Source organism: Sciurus carolinensis, chromosome 11, assembly GCF_902686445.1.
Source record: "Sciurus carolinensis chromosome 11, mSciCar1.2, whole genome shotgun sequence".
NCBI classification, from domain to species: Eukaryota; Metazoa; Chordata; class Mammalia; order Rodentia; family Sciuridae; genus Sciurus; species Sciurus carolinensis.
This window is the reverse complement of record NC_062223.1, coordinates 19,154,128-19,174,403: the sequence shown is the minus strand read 5'-3', so window position 1 is coordinate 19,174,403 and position 20,276 is coordinate 19,154,128. Positions and strand designations below refer to the sequence as shown.

The 20,276-nt window shown below is 36.1% G+C and overlaps 1 protein-coding gene and 1 pseudogene across 1 annotated transcript; one reads left to right on the top strand and one right to left on the bottom strand.

The window, feature by feature from the left end:
* Positions 1-7,087: 7,087 nt before the first annotated feature.
* On the top strand, positions 7,088-8,047 carry LOC124959107 (olfactory receptor 8U1-like). Its single transcript, XM_047517747.1, has one exon. The coding sequence runs from the start codon at positions 7,088-7,090 to the stop codon at positions 8,045-8,047; it is 960 nt and encodes a 319-aa protein (XP_047373703.1).
* Positions 8,048-9,586: 1,539 nt separating this feature from the next.
* Positions 9,587-10,652, bottom strand: LOC124958140 (histone H3-like centromeric protein A; annotated as a pseudogene).
* Between the last annotated feature and the right edge of the window lie 9,624 nt (positions 10,653-20,276).

The window sequence follows — 20,276 nt, the reverse complement described above, 5'->3', positions numbered from 1 at the left end:
CAGCCACTAAGGTGCCACTGCATCTGGCTACTTTCTGCCAATGAAAACGGGAATTATATTTATCTACAATAACAGATATAAATACGCAAATCTGTATTTACCTCTTTCTTGCTACCTACCTACCTACCTCTCTATAGAACTTCTTATGTAGAGGAACTTGTGTAAATACTGATAACACTGACTAATCCACCTTCTCAGGATTCATGGGGTTTCCCCACAGATCACGTTCAACTCTTGATCTGACAGTAGAAGTCTTGCTTTTCTCATCTATAACCTTATCCCTTATCTGCTCAAGTTAATATAAAATATCGAAGTTGTCAGCCAGTGCTACCATCAAAATAACTAAAACCCAGCTGGGCACAGTGGTACATCCCTGTGATCCAGGTGGCTTAGGAGACTGAGGCAGGAAGATCATGAGTTCAAAGCCAGCCTCAGAAACTTAGTGAGGCTCTAAGCAACTTAGTGAGACTCTGTCACTAACTGAAATATAAAAAAGAGCTGGAGATGTGGGTCAGTGGTTAAGAACCCCTAGAGTTCAATACCTGGTACCAAAAACAAAAAACCAAAAACAAAACAACACAAAACCAAAAAAAAAAAAAAAAAACTAAAACCCATCTCACTGCACCACCTTGAAAGTGGGTGATACAGTTTTCCATAGTCCCACCCAGTTCAGCAATTTTCTAAGGGTGCATATGCAAATTCTGCATGGTCAATAAAATGTTTCTTACTAAAACTGCTCTTTGACTATGACTGAATTACCATGAAAAAATTTGGGTACACTTATATATTAACTTTAGGGCCACTGATTACCTATAGAATCATTAGAATCACTCCTCCAGTCCTCAAATTTAACAAGGGTATGCAACAAATTTTAAATTTTGCCATTAAAAAGAAATTGGTTTAGCTGGCAAAATTTTGGAACTAGAAATCTCATATTTCTTCAATATAGAGTTGTATTTCTGACAATTTTAGAAAGATGTATTTTATCTGTAATAATTTTCCTAGGAGAAAATTACTAATAGTCATTTTGTATGCCTGATCTATGATATATAATTTATTTAATTATTAACATAACATTTATTTCACTGACTAACTTGGGATTCTAGGAAGTGCACATTTATTAGTGGTATCATAATTTTATCTAATTACAAAGACATATCTAAGAGATTTAATGTAATTACTTTGTGTAAATAGACCCTTCCATAAAGCTCTCACATAATAATCCTCTCTGCCAGCTCAGAAGGGAATGTGAGATAACTAACAGTGTCCCAGGAGAGCCTTCTCAGAAGATGTGGGATAAAAAGTACACTTTATTTCAAACCTCTCAGAGGTTTAAAATGAGGATTAAAACAAACAGATAACATTCAGAAACTCAGTCTAAATAGCCAAAGTGGAAAAACAAGTATTGAGAATATTCTGATTCTCCTTTAGAGGAGAGACCCCTGGACTTCCCTAGGAAGGATCAGTGGATCAGTGAGAACTCAGAGGTCCTGCAGGATAATGGGTTCATTAGGTAACCCCGTCTTCCAGTTCTGCCATCCCGTGCCAGGGATGTGAGAACAGGTGTTTCTCCTGGATGACATCTTTGTCCAATTCCTCATCACAGGAAGTTGAATTTGTACTGCAGTCACTGAAACACCAGGCAATGCTATTCCAAGAGGTCTCATAATTTTACCATTTTAATGAAAAATAAATTGGTGTTTCGCCATTTCAAAAATAAAGCAAAGCCAAGAAATGGAAACTACCAAGTTGTTCTGTAGAGATTGCACAGAGATGCAACTTGTTAATTTTTGAAAGCAGGTAACATGATACCACATATGTGATATACTGATGGAGGGATTGTTGATGTTTTGATATCAGTACCATAATAACAATAACAATGTGGTTCCATCTTTGACAGCAAAATTAAAAATCAATCATCAGATTCATCTACACATGGATAGTCTTCTAATTTCGAGGAATGACATTTTCCATAGCTCCATTAAATATCAAGCCCTTGAAGGAATGCTGAACATTAATTCCTTTCTTTTTTTTTTTTTCATGAATAAGGCAAAATTACAGAGTATCTAATTTAAGAAAAAGGCCAGAGGCTGTAGGCTATTTACATATTGCTCCCTTTCCAAAAGGGGTTCAGCAGGGCTTGTGATCATGTGGAGAATGAGAGTTCCTGACAGAGGGAGTATCAGGTGCAAGAATCCCTGAGTGGAACAGCGCTACACTGCTTCAGAAACTGCCCTTACACCAGTGTGGTCAGGGTGTGGAGGCCCCAGCAGAGATTCAGCAGTGGAAGACAAAGCCACTTTAAACACAGAAACAAAGAACTGCCATACTAGTCTTGATCCACCAGAAAGCAGCTGAGTGAGCCTGGGCAAGTCATTACAATTCCGTCAGTAGCTCAAAGCCACTGAGTGCCATTATAAGTAATTCTCCTGGAGACCAACACAAGTGTCAGCAATGTTGATCCCTCTTCGAAGCAGCAGAACAGGGAACTGATAGAACCCTCACTTGGTCCTCACTTTCACTGGGGTATCTTTTTAGAGCATATAGATAAGAACAGATTAAACTAGGAATAGAAACTCATAATTAATAATTATTCTCCACACTGTTTTCCAGAGTGGCTGCACCAATTTGCAACTCCACCAGCAATGTAAAAGTGTTTCCCCACATCCACGCCAACATCTATTATTGTTTGTATTCTTGATAATAACCATTCTGATTGGAGTAAGATGAAATCTTAGAGCTGTTTTAACTTGCATTTCTCTATTTACTAGAGATGTTGAACACTTTTTCATATATTTATTAATTGCCTATATGTCTTCTTCTGTAAAGTGTCTATCTAGTTCCTTGGATCATTTATTGATTGGGTTCTTTGTATTTTTGGTGTAAAGTTTTGCAAGTTCATCCTCAGAAAACTTGGAATGGACCACCTTTTGACCCAGTTATCCCACTCCTCCTTTTATACCCAAAGGACTTAAAATTAACATACTACAGTAATGCGGTGACATCAATGTTTATAGCAGCTCTATTCAAAATAGCTATATTGTGGAACCAACCTAAATGCCCTTCAACAGATGAATGGATAAAGAAACTGTGGTATATATACACAATGGAATATTATTCAGTCCGAAAGAATAATAATATTATGGCATTTGCAGATAAATGGAATTGGAGAATATCATGCTAAGTGAAATAAGCCAATCCCAAAAATCTAAAGGTCAAATGTTTTCCCTGATAAGTGGATGATGATATATAATGGAGATGGGGATGTGGGGAGTGACAGAAGAATGGAGGAACTTTACATTATGTAGAGGGAAATGACAGGGAGGAGGGGATGGGGCTGTGAAAAATGGTGAAATGAGACAGACTTCATTACCCTATGTACATGTATGATTTCAGGAATGGTGTGAATCTACATTGTGCACAACCACAGAATCAAAAATATGTACCCCATTTGTGTACAATGAATCAAAATGCAGTCTGTAAAAATTTAAAAAATTTAAAAAATTATCTAATAACTAGAAAGTTAATCAGAAATTTTTCTTCTAAACACTGCAATGTATGGAGAAGAAATATGAGGCACCCCAGAGAAATTTTGTTCTATCAGTTCAACTCAAACTGTAACAAATTCTGTTGCTGATGCTGAGTATTTTCTCCTGTGTTTTATTATAGGATTCTTGGTGAATGACTCCAGCTTAAGAATCAGCAGCTACAGTGCATGCTTCCATAAGCATGGAGACCCCATAGTTTCTCAGAATCTTTTTATTTCTCTGACATTTAGAAAATCTAATTATTATGGGAACTCATAGATCACTTAAAAGTAAAAAAGAATAGGATTATGTGATGTGCTTTGGTATACATCCACTCAATGTTAATACTTAATCAATGTTAAATACAAATATATCCATCCAGTTTAACTATACAAGAAGAAAAATCTTTAATTCACTATGCTTGTTTACCAGAACAGTCAAACTGTGTCCACTGGAAATGGTTTTATTATATTTTTACTTCTAGACACAATGTTTTATAAGCTTTGTGATGAGATGTAAGAGTCAGGAAATACATACTGCAGTATGGACCAGCCCATGAGTTCAGAGCTATAGTACAACATCGTAAGCACACGCCCAGAGATTTACCAATGTCTTATTCAGACAGTGTTGAGGATGGGCCCTTCTAAGAATTAGATGCATTTTTCATAGAAAGCTCCTTTCAAATTTTTTTTTTTTTTTTTTTTTTCGGTGCTGGCGATTGAACCCAGGGCCTTGTGCTTGCGAGGCAGGCATTCTACCAACTGAGCTATCTCCCCAGCCCTCAAATTTTTTTACAAGATAGTTCCTGCCTTTCAAAGTCAAACTTGAAGAATAACACTAATAATTTAAGTAAGCAAAAATATTTAAAAATAAACTTATAATAATATTTTAAGAATTTGGAAGAGTTTAGCAATAATGCCACACTAGATGCAGAGTTACAGATCTAGCGTTCTTTAAAATTAGGGACTCACATTAATAAAGGTCCCAACGGAGGAGCATGTATTTTAATTCGTTTTGATAATCTTGTTTCCTCCTTCTCTGAAGTAAGATCCTTTGGGACAGATGCTAACAAAATCACACAGCCGGACTCTATATGCACCCAGTATGAGGAAATAAAGAAGCACATTCTACCTGGGTTCGTTGAAAGAATATATTTGACTTTGAAAGGAAAGGTAAGCATGACTTTTTAAATCAATGCATTCCATGCACAAATTTCACATTTTTGTGTTTGAAAAGTGGAAAAGAAAACTGAGGAAGAGATGAGAAAAACAAAGGAAGTTTGGATAGAGCTTTCTTTCCCTCTGGTCTAGGTTCTTGTGCTTTTCTGGGCTCTATATGCAGACTCCATGTACTGTCTGGACGTTACTAGTTCTCACTACATATTATTGCATGATGAACACATGAATTAAAATTGCCTCCTAAGAAAGTGGCACACAGACATAATCAAGGGAAATGTGAGGCCCAGAATTTCTGCTCTCTTGATCATAGAGCACATGAGAGGTAACTTTGGGTACTATTTGTATGCAATGTGGTCTCCTGCTCAGTGAAAATGGTGTGGTGTGTTGTAGATTAGAGTGCAGATTCAAAACTTTGCTTTTCACTACTAGGACTTCAAACCTAAAAATTCTAAGATGCTGACAAGCATTCTTTTGGTTACATAGGACAGAATACCATAACACAAAGGAATATATCTGCGCATTCTACGGAGTGAGTATTATTCTGGGTATATTTACTAGTTCCATGCTTTCTTAGAGGGAGTGGTTATTTCTTTACCTGTGATAAAAATTGCTGGAGTCTGACAGTTTTGTTCTACAGAAGATTCTTGGTTCGAGCAGCAAAATAAACAATTATTTTATTATCATTTTGTCTCCCTTTTCCTTGTTTTTGTTTTTCTTGTTTTAGTTTTTAATTTTTATTTATTGAATTATTTTTGCTTAAAATTGACCTTCATTTTTTTATTAAACATGAAAATTAGAGATTTGGAATTTATGGGTTCCTAGGTTCTTATTTCCTAAAATTTCCACGTTGCTAAAACTAGACATTAAAATGTGTATTAGTACGTCAAGAAGAAACACACAATTAGTTTAGGGTAAAAAGAAGGTTAAATTAGTATTGCTGGTAAGTTATTACCCACTAAATAGTGTTGCTCAATAAACATTGGTTAGAAAAATAAAAGTAAAAATAATTAAAATGTATTCTTGACAATGAAACAATAGCTGGAGTAAACAAAGTAAACAAAAAGTATATTCTGAAGAGCTGTGAGGAAGCCTGAGATTTTATTTTATTTGTATATTTATTTGTGAGGTAAATTCATAGTATGTGAAGCAAATTATGAGTTTTTCTAAGAAACTCATCTTTATTTTTCAGAAAGAGAAAAAGAAAAAAGGAAAGAAGAAAAGGAGTATGGAAAATACAATATTTCAGATTATTTGAATATCCAATAATTCAATTGTGAAAATTAGCCAAAATCATTAAAAATAAATGTAGAAAGATATTAAACTTTTAACATAGTAGGGAAACAAAAAATACGTGCAAGATATGATTCAAACCTGTTTTCTTAACAAAAAGATAAAAACACTGAAAGGGACACAACCTAACTTATAAATTAACTTCTAGAAAAATTTCCAAATCTCTTTGAAAGCAAACATGTTTTATCCTAGTTTACAATATATTATAAGGTTTTGTGAGAAATAATTCCCTTTTATCTTTCCTTTATCTAGTGTTTTAAAGATGTTGGTGGAGTAATATATACATAAAAATCTAGAAATAATTTAGTTTTCTAAAACTAGAATAAACAGGATATTTTATTTTGAGAACATTCTGACGAATGATGTGCACTCCAGAGTAAAAATCATGGATTTGAAACCCAACTGTACTTAAACAGGTTGTCTGATGTTGTTGCTATTTATTCACCTTTGCCATTTGCAAAATGGGCATGAATATATTAACATTAAGGTGTAGTAAGATTAAATGAAGTCTGTTAGATACCATGATATGCCTTCCACAAATTTAACTATCTTTAATATTTCAATTGGTAACATATCATGAAGATTATTTTGTAACCTAGAATGCCTATATTTAAAATATAATTAATGTAAGGTAGAAAAATACAAAACCATATTTCTGTCAACATTGGGATAATGAGTAGATTTGTTCACATGGACAAGATAACAAATCTTTCAGAGAAGATGAAACTTACAGACATCAACTTGTTGTAGATATCAATATCTATTCAATAAAAACTATAGCAATTTAACAAGTCGGACTGTACATTTAAAAAACTTGAGGCAATGGTGGCCACTTCACATCAGCTATCTCTGAATAAACGATGAACATAGGGAAAATAAATAATCCTTGTCCACAAAAATTTCTTTCTACTACCAATCATATTTCCAGAATCTCAGAATGCTAGCAACCCCTGGTACTAGGAGAAAAACACAGAACAACCCCTTTGCAAGATATCAAAGTATGAAAACACCTTTTCGAGTAAGCATAGTATAGATACACAACTTGGACTTAACTTTTCTCTCTTCTTCTTCATCGTGATGTCCTGAAGACACATGGTTCAGAAAAATTGCACCCAAGTGACAGAGTTCATTCTCATGGGCCTCACGGATCGCCAGGAGCTGAAGATGCTCCTTTTTGTGGGATTCTTGTCCATCTATCTTTTCACAGTAGTAGGCAACCTGGGTTTGATCCTGGTCATTAGAACAGATTCCAGACTCAACACACCAATGTACTTCTTCCTTAGCAATCTGGCTTTTGTTGATTTCTGTTACACTTCTGTCATCACACCCAAAATGCTTGGGAATTTCTTGTACCAACAAAATGTTATATCCTTTAGTGCCTGTGCCACACAGTTAGGCTGCTTCCTCAGCTTCATGATATCGGAGTGCTTGCTACTGGCTTCCATGGCCTACGATAGATATGTAGCCATTTGCAAACCTCTGCTCTACACGATCACAATGTCCCCAACTACCTGCATCCAGCTTATAGCTGTGCCCTATGGCTACAGCTTCCTGATGGCACTGTTTCATACCATCCTCACCTTCCGCCTCTGCTATTGCCACTCCAACACTGTCAATCACTTCTACTGTGACGACATGCCCCTCCTCAGGTTAGCTTGCTCAGACACTAGCTCCAAGCAGCTGTGGGTTTTGACCTGTGCTGGGGTCACATTCATTTCCTCTGTTCTCGTAGTCCTTGTCTCCTACATGTTCATTATTTCTTCCATCCTGAGGATGCACTCAGCTGAGGGAAGACGCAAGGCCTTCTCCACATGTAGCTCCCACATGCTGGCAGTGACCATATTCTATGGCACCTTGATCTTCATGTACTTACAGCCCAGTTCTACGCATTCCCTGGAAACGGACAAGGTGGCCTCTGTCTTCTACACAGTGATCATCCCCATGTTGAACCCCTTGATCTACAGCCTCAGGAACAAGGATGTGAAAGAGGCTCTGAAGAAAATCATCATGAACAGACACCAGACTTCTGAGTCCATGAAACTAAAAACATGACTTCAATAAACAACAACAACAAAAAAAAGACTTTTCTTAGTTGTCTGTTTTCTCTGTTAATAAAACCAGTTATCCTGCCTTGGACAAATGCGATAATCAATAAAGATCAGTTCACTGTAAAGTGAAATCATTCTCTGTATTTTTGTAACCATTTTTGACTTAGAATTACATTTCCCATAGAAAATGACATAATGATTTACATTGTAATTTCTCATATAAAATATTATTTTTTAAGTTATCTCATCTGATAGCTATAAAACTAGATGCTAATCCACAATAGACAAAAGTGAAGGCACTCCAAATTATAAGGGTTATAACATTATATTCAAAATTGAATTTGAATAATATAGTCTAAATCAAATGTAATGATATTTTCTGATAAAATTATACAAATAATTTCCACTGAAATTTCTACCAGAATTTTCACTGAAGATATTTTTTTCCCTCAGGGTAGAGTAGGAAATGCCTGAAATAATTATTGATTTTCATGTGAAGTGTGGTGTGAAGGAATGGTACTTCTACAGAGAGAGCGAGATCTGATTCGCCAAAAATAACCTACCAAGACCAGCATAGTCCTTTACGCAATAATTTATCAAGAACACAATGGTAATAGTGCCAACTTTGAGAAAGTCTGTCCTGAGCAATTATATGACTACCAATTGTTATGTGGTCAAGATGGTTGATTTTTAGTGTTGCTCAATTCTTTTAGAGGCTTGTTGGTTTTTTGTTTCTTTGTTCTACTAATTATTAAGACTGACATTAAAATCCCAATTAAAAGTTGCTTAAACTGTTCTTGTCTGTCAATTTTTATTTCAGATATTTTGGGGTTTATTTGTTATTTGTGCATGAGTTTATAATTGCTAAATTTTCTTGTTTTCTCCTCTTACCATTGTTAAAAGTCTCTGTTTTCTGTTAGTGGTTATTGCCTTAAAGTCTTTTTTTTCACTGTCATTAGTGTAACCATTATTGCTTTCTCTTGGTTAACATTTGCATGGAATAATATTCCAAAGTCTTAGTATATTTGTGTTTCTGAGTATATCTGGTGTTTCTTAAAGATAGCAAATAACTGAATCTTGCCTCTTTAATAATCTCTGCCATTTCACTGGAGTATTTAACCCATTATTATTTTTTTTCCATTCATACAATAGATGGCAGTGTTCTTTTATTTTTCCCTTACATTTTTAATAAAAGTACAAATATACTCATGGTAAAAAATGCCTGTAGTACAGAATGATCTAAAATAATAAGTAAATATCCTTTTCCTATAACATGGCAGATCTGATGTCTTCAAATTCCTTTAGGAGTCATGTGAGTAACACACCAACTAAGTCTTTTCAGGACTTTGGAATGGTGTTGTCTCCTGTAACACCTCTGCTACAGAGGAAATATGCAGTCTTCTCCTTCATAAAGAAAATTTAAAGGGAAACATGCACACACTGCTCAGAGACAGCACAGTCCAGGTAGCACCTCAGACACCACTGGGTCTAGTCGTGGCTCCTGAGAGTCCCAGGTAACATCCAGAGACACTGTTGCAGGAGCTCAGCCAAGTCTTTCCTCAATGCTGCGCATCCTCCTGGCCAGCTGCACATCCATGGAGAAGAGAGTGACTCGCCCAGCATGTAAGGAGAGGAGGTAGGCATCCTCAAAGAGGTGAACTAAATATGCTTCTGCTGCCTGGGCCAAAGAGTAAATGACAGATAGACAGACAAAAGGCACAGGCTACTCTTTGGAGATCTGCTGCACTTCTGAGGGCTCAAAGGACTGAAGCAATGACTGTTCACAAATGGGACTGAAATCACTGCCACACAGAATCTCCTCCAAACTCTGAGGCATCAACGTGTCACTCTCTCAGGAGGCCAGACCCAGCCTGTGATATTTCACAGGCAGTTCCATGGAATTCTGGAATGTTCTTCCTCCCCCTTTCAGCACTCACCCAGTAATTCCTGGGCCCTTTCTTCCCTCTTGAAGGGCCAACAGGGCCTGGGCTTGCCAATTGAAGTCCATCCCACGTGTGCATTTCATACATATTTCTCTTGTCTATGGGGGAATGGGGAATGGGGAGGAGTAGAGTAACAGAAGAGAGATTAGGGGGAAGACAGACTCTCCCAAAGTGTCTCCCATGAATTCTCATCTCCATCATCCTGTCCTGGCCCTTAATCTTACAGCCCAACCAGCAGCAGGTATGGATCCTGGGAGCTGAGGAAATGGCATATCTCTTATTGGTGGTAGGGAGATAAGGAGGCAAAATCCCAGGGTAGGAAAAGGGATCAAATGGTGGATGGATGGGAGGGTTCCATTTCTATAGTCAAAGCACTCAGTTTCGAAGTAGAGGTGGTGGGGTCATCAATTCCAGAGAGAACTGCAAGGCTGGAGGGTCCGAGGAGGGCTCATGTTTCCAGAAGATGGAGTGCCCAGGCGGCTGAAGGGGCGCTTCCTTATCAAGAGGTCTGTGCTCTTCTGCAGCATTTTGACCTGCTTAAGCCAGACATTTCTCCGCCTCTGTGAGGAAGAACCTAGGGAGGCTCCCCGCCGCGGGGTACTGGGGGGGCGGACTCGCGGGGTCTCTCCTTGGGGCCTCGGGCTTGCTCCGGCGGCGCGAGCCCATGGCGGGCCGCATAGGGTCCGGGCGCGCGGCGCCCCATGGCTCCTGATCGGCCCTCGGGGATCAGGATCTGAAGGCTGGCTACCGACAGGAGACGCGAGGGGGCCCAGCACCGGTGCTCCAACCGCAGTCAGCGACGCCTTCCGTTCACATCTCCCGCCCCGCCTACCTCAAGGCTGGCGTTTTTTAAAACCCCATTCTTATTTCTTATAACTATTGGTGCAATTGAATTTATGTCTGTTATTTCACTAACTGTATTCTAAATAGTTCATACCTTATATGCTTCTTTATTTCAGCACCTCTGGCCTCTTTTGAAATATTTTACTTAGACACTTAATCCCTAATTTGTTAAATAAACAAGCACACACCTACACACACACATACATACACCCTGACACACAGCCCCACCATTTATTGTTTTTGTTCACCTTATTTTATCTTATTGTGAAGTTTGTTGCTGTTATTTGTTTGTTTGCTCAATAACTTTTCTGAAGTCATTCTGTAAAATCTGCCTTTCCTCTGGTGTGTGATTCTGTAGTTTAAATGTTGAACATCCCCAAAAGGCCCATGTATCCAAACACGACAGACTCTGCCGTTTAATATGACTCATGAAGTTTTTCTTGAAGAAACAGTTTTCACCTTATTTTAAAATTTAATTCCAAGAGTTCTGGAAAATGAGATTTTCAAATGTGTGCCAGTGTTTTTCTTGATTTTATATAGGGATGAATTCATGGAAGTCCTTGTCCCACAATTCCAAAAGTCCCTCACATTTCTTTTTCTTGATCAAAACATCAGTGTTAATTAGTGTTATGGTTTAGGTATGAGGTGTCACTTCAAAGCTCACGTGTATGACTGCGTAAGAAAGATTATAGAGGTAAAATGACTGGATTATCATAACCTTAACATAATCTGTATGTCAATCCACTGATAGGGATTAACTTAGTGATAACTGTAGGCTGGTGGGGTGTGGTTGGAGAAGATGGGTCACTGGGGGTTATGTCTTTGGGATATATATTTTGTCCTTGGTTAGAGAATAAGTGTCTCTCTCTGCTTCCTGATTCCAGGTCCTGAGCTCACCCCTCTGCTATGAAGTTCTGCCTCATCTCAGGCCCGGAGAAAGGCTTTGTCCATCTGTGAACTGAGATCTCTGAAACCATAAGCCCCTCAAAAAACTTTTCCTCTTCTATTTACACTTTTCAGGTTTTTTTGGTCACAGAGTCAAAAATAGCTGACTAAGACAGAAATTGCTACTGAGAAGTAGGGTCATTGTTGTGCCTAAACTCCTGACTAGGTGGTTCAGAAGCTTTTAAAGCTTTTTGGATTATGTGGGGGAAATTTTGAGAATTTTAGAGTTGAAATCTGGAAAAGCTTTAGAATATTGAGCATAGCTGAATAGGTGACTCTGGTAGGAACTCAAAATACCAGAGAGCTAATAGGACTATGGATAGTGAAGACTGGGCTCACAAAGTTTCAGAAAGGGAAGACTCCATTGGAAACTGAACGAAATGTCATTTGTGTTACATTGTGGCTAAGAAGTGTTGCACATTTTACCCATGTTCTGAGATTTTCTGTGAGGCTGAATTTAAAGGTGATGGCCTTCTTGTAGTACAAAGCTGCTCCCTCAACCTTTCCGTTGCATCACAACCTAGTTTGTCAGTCTGAAAGCTGCTCTCCTGCCCTTTCTGGTGGAGCCATTTTCCCCACCCCCAACTACTGTCAGTCTGTGAACATCCTAGCTAGCTATTGGTTCATCAGTCAGCTTGCAAGTATCCTTCTCCATTATTGGTCCCCTGTTAGACCATGCGGGATTCTTAAAGATAGCTTCACTGCCATCTTTTCTCTCTTGCTTTTCTCTCCCCCTGACTTGTTTTCTTTCTCCTTGCTTTCCACTCTCTCTAGCGTGTGCCCTTTCTCTTTCCTTTCTCTTTTCCTCTCATTTTCTCTCTTGCCCTGCAGGGAGACACTCTGTTTGCTTAATAAACTCCCTTATGTGATCTCCTGTGTCCAGGGTGGTTTCCGTGGAATTCCTTATGCTTCTAAACCTGATAGAAGAAATTTCTGGGCAGCATAGAGTTCAGGCAGTGGCATGGATATCGCTGGTGGCTTTTAGCCAAGTTTATTTTGGTAATCGAGAGGATAAAGCAAAACAGAAAGATTTGAAAACAATTGCATTTTGGCTAGAAAACTGTGAGTAAATCTGGGACTAAGAAAGCTGTGGTTGTTAAGGTCATTATAGCCACTAAGTAAGTGCTAAATATTTTACCTAGAAACATTAAGAGATAAGATTTGAGAGTGTCTCAGGAACTGGCAATACCACATCCATATCAGGCTCAAGTGTGCAAAAGTACCAATTCCTTTGAGAAGAGACCATGGGAGCACCCTTCTTGCCCAGGGGACCTAGAAAGTTGTTTCACCATGCTCAGCCACCCAGGCATTCAGAGGCTGCTGCAGTCAGGGCCCCAGTTGTTTTCAATTAGACTATTGTAATTATACATAGTATTTGGATGCATTCTGACAAAATCATACATGAAAGAAATTTGATGTGAATCCACATTTCCCCATCTTTCCCTTTCCTTCTCCTACTCCTCTTCTCCCTTCTCTACTCTGTCAATCTTTCTTTCACTCCTTTATTTATTTATTTTTAATTATTATTTTTCTACATATACATAAAGGTGAAATTCCCTTTAGTACATTTACATATGTACATAAGAGGGTTATGTTAAAAGTATTCCATATTTCTTCCCCTTTCCCCCGTTCCTTCTCTCCATCTGGATTTTAACCCAAGTTCCTACCATGGAATATTGATACTACCACCTCAGTAACCTGAAGATCAATTCTTTCAACCTAAAACTTTCTATTTGTATTTCATAGTCAAATATTCTCATTTCTCCTAAACTTTTTCCAACTTGGAAAAAGATTAAGAAATGAGAAGATAAAACATACCCTGTAAAAAAAAAATCTTTGGTAATTTGTTTTAAACTGATGTTGAAATAATATTGTAACAAAAGAAAAATCCTAACAATTTCTTCTTAACAATATCTGCTCATTGCCATTTGGATTTAATCTAATTTATTTAAGAGTATAAATTTGTATAGAAGATTTCTTCTTAGTTGTTCAAGTCCTGATACCAGATATGAAGTCACAATGCTTTATAACAAGACATAAATAATAATGGGGAATATTGCCATCTGTATAAGGTATGTTTGCAAGTTGGCACAAACTAACATACTGTATATTCATAATCATTATTATCTTAAACATACTTATATTGTCCAAAACCATGTAAAAAATTTTTATTTAAGCTTTTATATGAAGCAGATACAAACCACTGTATTCTCACAAAATCTATTCATCAACAGATCCAGAATCCCTGGAAATGTAAACTTCTCTCAGGGTTTATGCCAAATGCCTTGCTGGCCTTTGCACTTATGTATTTTAAGCTTTTTGTGTGTAAACTCATTTTTTAAAAGTCTCCTGTCTAGTCCAGTTCCATAGAAGACATACTTGGACATATGGTCTTATCCTGAGTTACATATTGACTTCCCTAGATTATTAGGAAGATGGTGGAAAATTCTGCTTTTGGAAAAACAAAAATTATTTCATAATTTCTTTTCTTCCCTCCACCTGTTCCCCACAAAGTCTTTTGCATTATAGATAATTATTTGTCTTTCTCAGAGATATCCCCTTATTCAATTCAGGTTTCAATAATAAAATACCATACAAAGGGCAACTTAAATGATTGCAATTGATTTCATCACCATTCTGGAAGCCAGAAGCCCAAGATAAAGATTATATCTGATTCAGTGACTAGTTGGGCCTCTTTTTATGCTTTTTAAGCAGTTTCTTTCTTTCTGTGTCCTCACACTACCTCTTTGTGGGGAGACAGAAATGAGGAGATGGAGAAAGAGAGAGGAAGAAAGCACACTCGGTATCTTTTTTCATAAGGACACTAATCCATCATGAAACCCCACTTCCATGACCTCTTCTAATCCTAATTACCTCCCAAAGGCTCCACCTCCAAACACCATCACACCAGGGGATAGGGGTTTATATGAATGGGGAAACTCAATGCACTCATAGCTAGTGCATTCTTTCCTGATAAGTATTAAAAACATATACTTTCATTGCTATGGCTTCAATTTTTTAAGAAAGTAATCTTAAAGAGTACTCTTTAGACCAAATAAAAAGAAATTAAGTAATAATAAAAAACAAAGCACAGAAGCAGAAACATATAATCCATGAGCATTTCAAAGAGGAAAGCAAATACAGTACATTATGTCTTAAAATACACAGGAAGAGGATCTTGGGAGTTGACTACTCAGTTTTCTGAAAGATACATTGTAAGAATATTCACAAAGCAATTATTTTCTTTTGTTCAAAGGTAAATTCAAACCCTGTCACTAAGCAAGAACACAAATATGAACGATAAAAACAAGAATCATTCAATAAACAGTATTCCCAAAATGGGAATATTAGGGCAACAATGTTATGCTACAGGCAGAGCTGTGGTCTGTGGTTCATCCAAACCAAAGAACAATGCTAATTCACTTGTAATCTATCTTGGGAATAGGCTGTAATTTTTAGGATGATCTCATTTGCATCATTCTTCCTTTGGGACAAAGACTCCAATAAAACCCTTTCAGTTGTTTCTGACCAAACACCTGTGGAGAAGAAATAGGAACACTTTCTACCCAAGTAAGTTTGAAGAATGTATTTCAAAATTGGGATCAAAATAAACATTTTAAAATTGAAGTAGAATAGAATACAATAGACTGGAGTAAAATATTTTTGGTGACATTTTCTGAAATTAAGCTATACATACATGAGTTATTATATAAAATGTATGTCTTGTTAGTTTGAGCTAGAAAAAATACTTTAGAATTCCAAGATAGTTTTTAATTAGATGATTTAGAAATGTTATTTAATCAACTAGATTGCAATCTATGTTAAAACTATCTTCATTTTTGCAAAAACTAGACATTTTACCTCGAATGAGAAGAGAGTATACCCAAACCAAATCATCAATATCCCACTTAATAACTTTGATATAAATAAAGATATTATTGATATTATTTATAAAGAAGAGGCATTAGGTGTTGAAATGTTGTTTCAAAATGAATATAAAATTTTCTATTACCAAACATTTAGAAGGGGCTGCAATAGGAAATGAGTTAAAAAGTCACGATTTCCACTCATGAGCCTACATTCTGTCAAAAATTGTGAGATGTTATGTAAATGAGCTTTGCATAAAATGTTTCCATAACACAAAGATGAAAGATGGTAACCCAGTCTGGGGACTAAAAAGCAGAGAATCCTAAAAGAATAAAGTGGTGTTCCAACTCTATATCCACCTTACACCAGGTAGAGATGAGCATGGGAAAAAAGAATATATGAAGCATATATTCTGCTGGAGGACTGCAAGACCACTGGGCTCTTTAAACGCCTGTGTGTTAGTTTTGGCAGAAGGAAAGAGACATGGCTGGAATTAACATGGGCTATATTGCAAAAGGTCATATGAAATACCTTTTCAAGTACAATGCATATTCTATCTACCTTTGAGTTAAACAGAGTAGCAAACTGAACTTCAAATAGGTGTTAAACAGTGTGGACTTACCAGATATCTCCAGACATGGAAAATTAAATTTCAACAAAATAGCTTCCTCATTACAACCACGCACCACATAGCAATGTTCAAATCAACAGTAGACCACATGTATGATGGTGGCCCTTTAAGTTTATATCTCCTAGTGATGTTGCAGTCAACTTACATTGTGCAAATACTCTGTGATTTTCATGCAATAACAAAATTGCTTTCTGATGCATTTTCAGAGTGTAACATAGGCTATTAATCAACTTGTGATTATACTTAAAAGAGGACTTACACATTTGTAGGAACACAGAACAAGCTGACAGGATCTTCTACAACCTATCTCAGGTAATGGTAAGCAAAAGCATTGATCATTGATCAGACTGTGGTCAGTGGTTGTCCTCATTATAGAAAGTGATAGATACATACATGCATACACACACACACACACACACACAAAAACTGATATCCATGTCCTTATTCAATGAATATTTAACTTCTTATGTATTTTTATTTCTTTTAACAAATGCAACAAAAATTATCAGTTATGGTTTAGACTTTCCTTTTGTTAATTTACTCTTTGTTGAGATTATGTTTGAGGAGCTAAGATTTTACCACATTCTTTTCAGTTTCTTATATAAAAATCAAATCGCACATAAAATTTTGCACTACATATTTCCATCGGTTAAGAATTATAGCTATGCATTTCCATCAATTTAGAATTTTCTATTTTTTTGTTCCATATCCTGTATGTTCCAGTCCTAGAGGTACATTACCTTGACACACTAACAGTGCTAACTCCATTGTCAATATATTTTAAAGAGCTTATACTGACTTCTATGTCCACATACATTTTAATCTCTCCATGGAACAAATTTTGTGGGACTTTAAACATTGTGTTCTCCTCTAAAATATATTTATGTATGTGATGCGATGGACATGCTAATTCCCTTTTAATACAACAAACATTTTGGATATAGATTAGAAAAACTGAGTAACAAACTAAATTTTTGATGCAAAGAAATTATGTAAGTCGAAAGTGACAGAAACACATTCAGTCCAGGTCTCTCAATTTTAATCAGAATTCATTCTACTATAACTTACCTAGTTTAAATACCAAAAAAATGTCATTTTCAACAGATATCTGACATTTAAGAAGTTCATTATAAAACTGCTAATTATGCTAGAAAGTTCACTTTCTTTTCTTTCAAATAGATCTGATAGCATGAGTCAACCCAAAGGGAATTTTATATTTATTTACTCATGAAAAGGGAGTTTACCTCTATTTTATGTACAGCCAAGAACATTTTAAAGCTTTGTCTAAGGGACAAAACTACCGGTGCATTTCATTGCCATTATTAAAGCTCAAACCTCATCTTTTTTAATGCTATGTCACATTGCTTCTTTATAAAGAAGGGAAATTGTCATGATAAAATAAGTGGGTTATTGTGTAAGTAAGACTGTACCTGATGGAAGGAATACCTTTGGTGTAAAGAGTCAGGATAAAAGATACTTCTAATGCAGCAAGTATTTTCTGAGGATCTACTGAATAATGACCTTTGTGCTACAAGTTTTAAAAATAGAAAAAGACTTTCATATGCTTTTCATATGCTTTTCTTCAAAGACAATTGTTTCAAATCAGTGGTAAAAGATACTTGATTTTCAAACACATATTCGTGTGTGTGTGTGTGTGAACACATATATTTAAAAGCATATATACACACACAGAGATAAATGCACACATTCTCACACAGACAGGAATGTAGCATAAAAAGGTGCAAGTATCAATGCAAGAAAAAGTGACACTATGTCAGAAAACTAACTAATGGAAATGTCCTGAGGACCTAAAGGTATTTTTGCTGCTATGAAGTGGTTGTAGAGAAGCAGTATTTGCATTTCTGTTGCTGGTGGCAAAGTTGGTAGTCTTGGAGAAGGAAAGGTCAGGGAGCTAAATCATCTCAGTGAAACACCACCGAATAGTGAAAACACTGACTCTTTGAATAGTATACAATGTATTTTTATAAAAGAAGATAATGGATTCTGGTAATTCTTCTGGATTTGTGTAATCATACATATATAGACAGATACAAGAGAATCATTTTAGATGTTTGTATATGTTCTATGACAGTTTATAACACATGTTTCTTGCATTGGATCGTGGATCAAAATGCCTTTAGTCAAGACAAGAGTTTTAGTCTGAGCAGTTCTAGGCACTATTCTTAAAATGAAAATGCATTTTGTTTCTTCATATGCAAGTTATATTATGTGATACTGAATATTTTGGGGTCCATCTTTTCCTCCATGTAGATGTTGCTGTCACTGGACACACACAAATCATTGTGTGAGGATTCCAAGATGGAATGGAGCACATTTATTTACTATAAAAAAAAATGAATTAGAGTACTTTAAAGTGACTAGTTTCGGTGGAGTCCATGCTTAATAAACATCCTTGAGCAAATAAATACAAACTCTACAGCCATTTTGGGATAACTAAAAAATATACCTCAAGACCCATTAGTCAAAAAATGAAGATATGGGGCAGGGGTTGTGGCTCAGGGATAGAGTGCTCACCTGCATGCGTGAGACTGTGGGTTGGATCCTTAGCACCACATAAAAATAAAATAAAGTTATCGTGTCCACCAACAACTAAAACAAAATATTTTTAAAAAGAAAATAGGAAATACAAGTTATTTGGACTATGAACAGTCCAAAATAAAATGTGAAGATATTCATTTTAAAATAATAATATATTATAATATTCCTTTTAAAATAATAATAATATAATATAAAATAAAATTAATGTAAAAATAATTCTAATATATGTTTTTAAGTAAATGCCAAAGATATGGCAGGACCCATAAAAATTGATGTAGATCTATTAGAAAACAAATGCCTCCTTTATTTTAATAAAGCAAAATATTTTTTAAAACATATAGATGTTCATTGCTCTTGACCTGGTAAGTTGATAACTTTCCATATAAAAATGTCTTTGCAACTTTATAACAGGAAACAGTTGGAGAAACAAGTGTTCGGCATGAATTTGCGCAGACATTTGCTCCAAATGTTTATAGGTCTTTGTGCATACTGGTATTACGTTCATTTCCTCCCTTCTGATTGTCTTTATCACCTATGTGTACATTATTTCTGCCTTCTGTGAATTTGCTTAGCTGAGGAAAGATTGAGAATATAATGATGAGGCTTAAAAATGTCTGAGTCTACAAACATGGGTTTGAATTCCAGCTATCTGAATTCAGGTTCTTAAACTATTGGAGTCGTCTCTCCATCATTTATATAATGAGGGTATTTGTGTGTCTTTCATTGTGTTAACCTTCAGCAGTAGTGTGAAGATGTATAGAAAGCTACAGGGAGCTCTTTGTGGTAAGTAATGAAAGTAGATTGAAAGAATAGAGAATTCCAATATGTCAGCACGGGGACAGTGTGGAGTTCTGCTGCACAGAACTTAAGGGCTTAAGTGACAGCCCTGGAGTATGCTTATTTCTTTATGCTACTAATACCAATATTTCTCAACAACATAATACTTTTAAATATTTGAAAGATACCTTTGAATATTTGAAAGAGTCACTGTAAACTGATTTCTAACCTCCAACTCTTGACCTTATAATTACAGTTTGGAGGACTGTAATTAAACAAATGTAAATTCAATTAATTTTGTGTGTTTCCCAAGAAATGTCTCTCTCTCTTTTTTTTTTTTTTTTTTTTTTTAGGGAGAGGGGTTCCCAGGGATTGAACTCAGGGATACTTGACCACTGAACCACATCCATAGCCCTATTTTTTTTTTAATTTCTTTTTCTTTTTTTTTTTTTTTGATTCATTTTACACAAATGGGGTACAACTTTTCATTTCTCTTGTACACAATGTAGAGTCACACCACTTGTGTAATTATACAGGTACATAGGGTAATAATGTTTACCTCATTCCATTATCTTTCCTTCTCTTGGCCTCCTCCCCACCCCTCAATTCCTTCTACACAATACAACATTCCCCCATTTTTTCCTTATACCCATTATGTATCATCATAC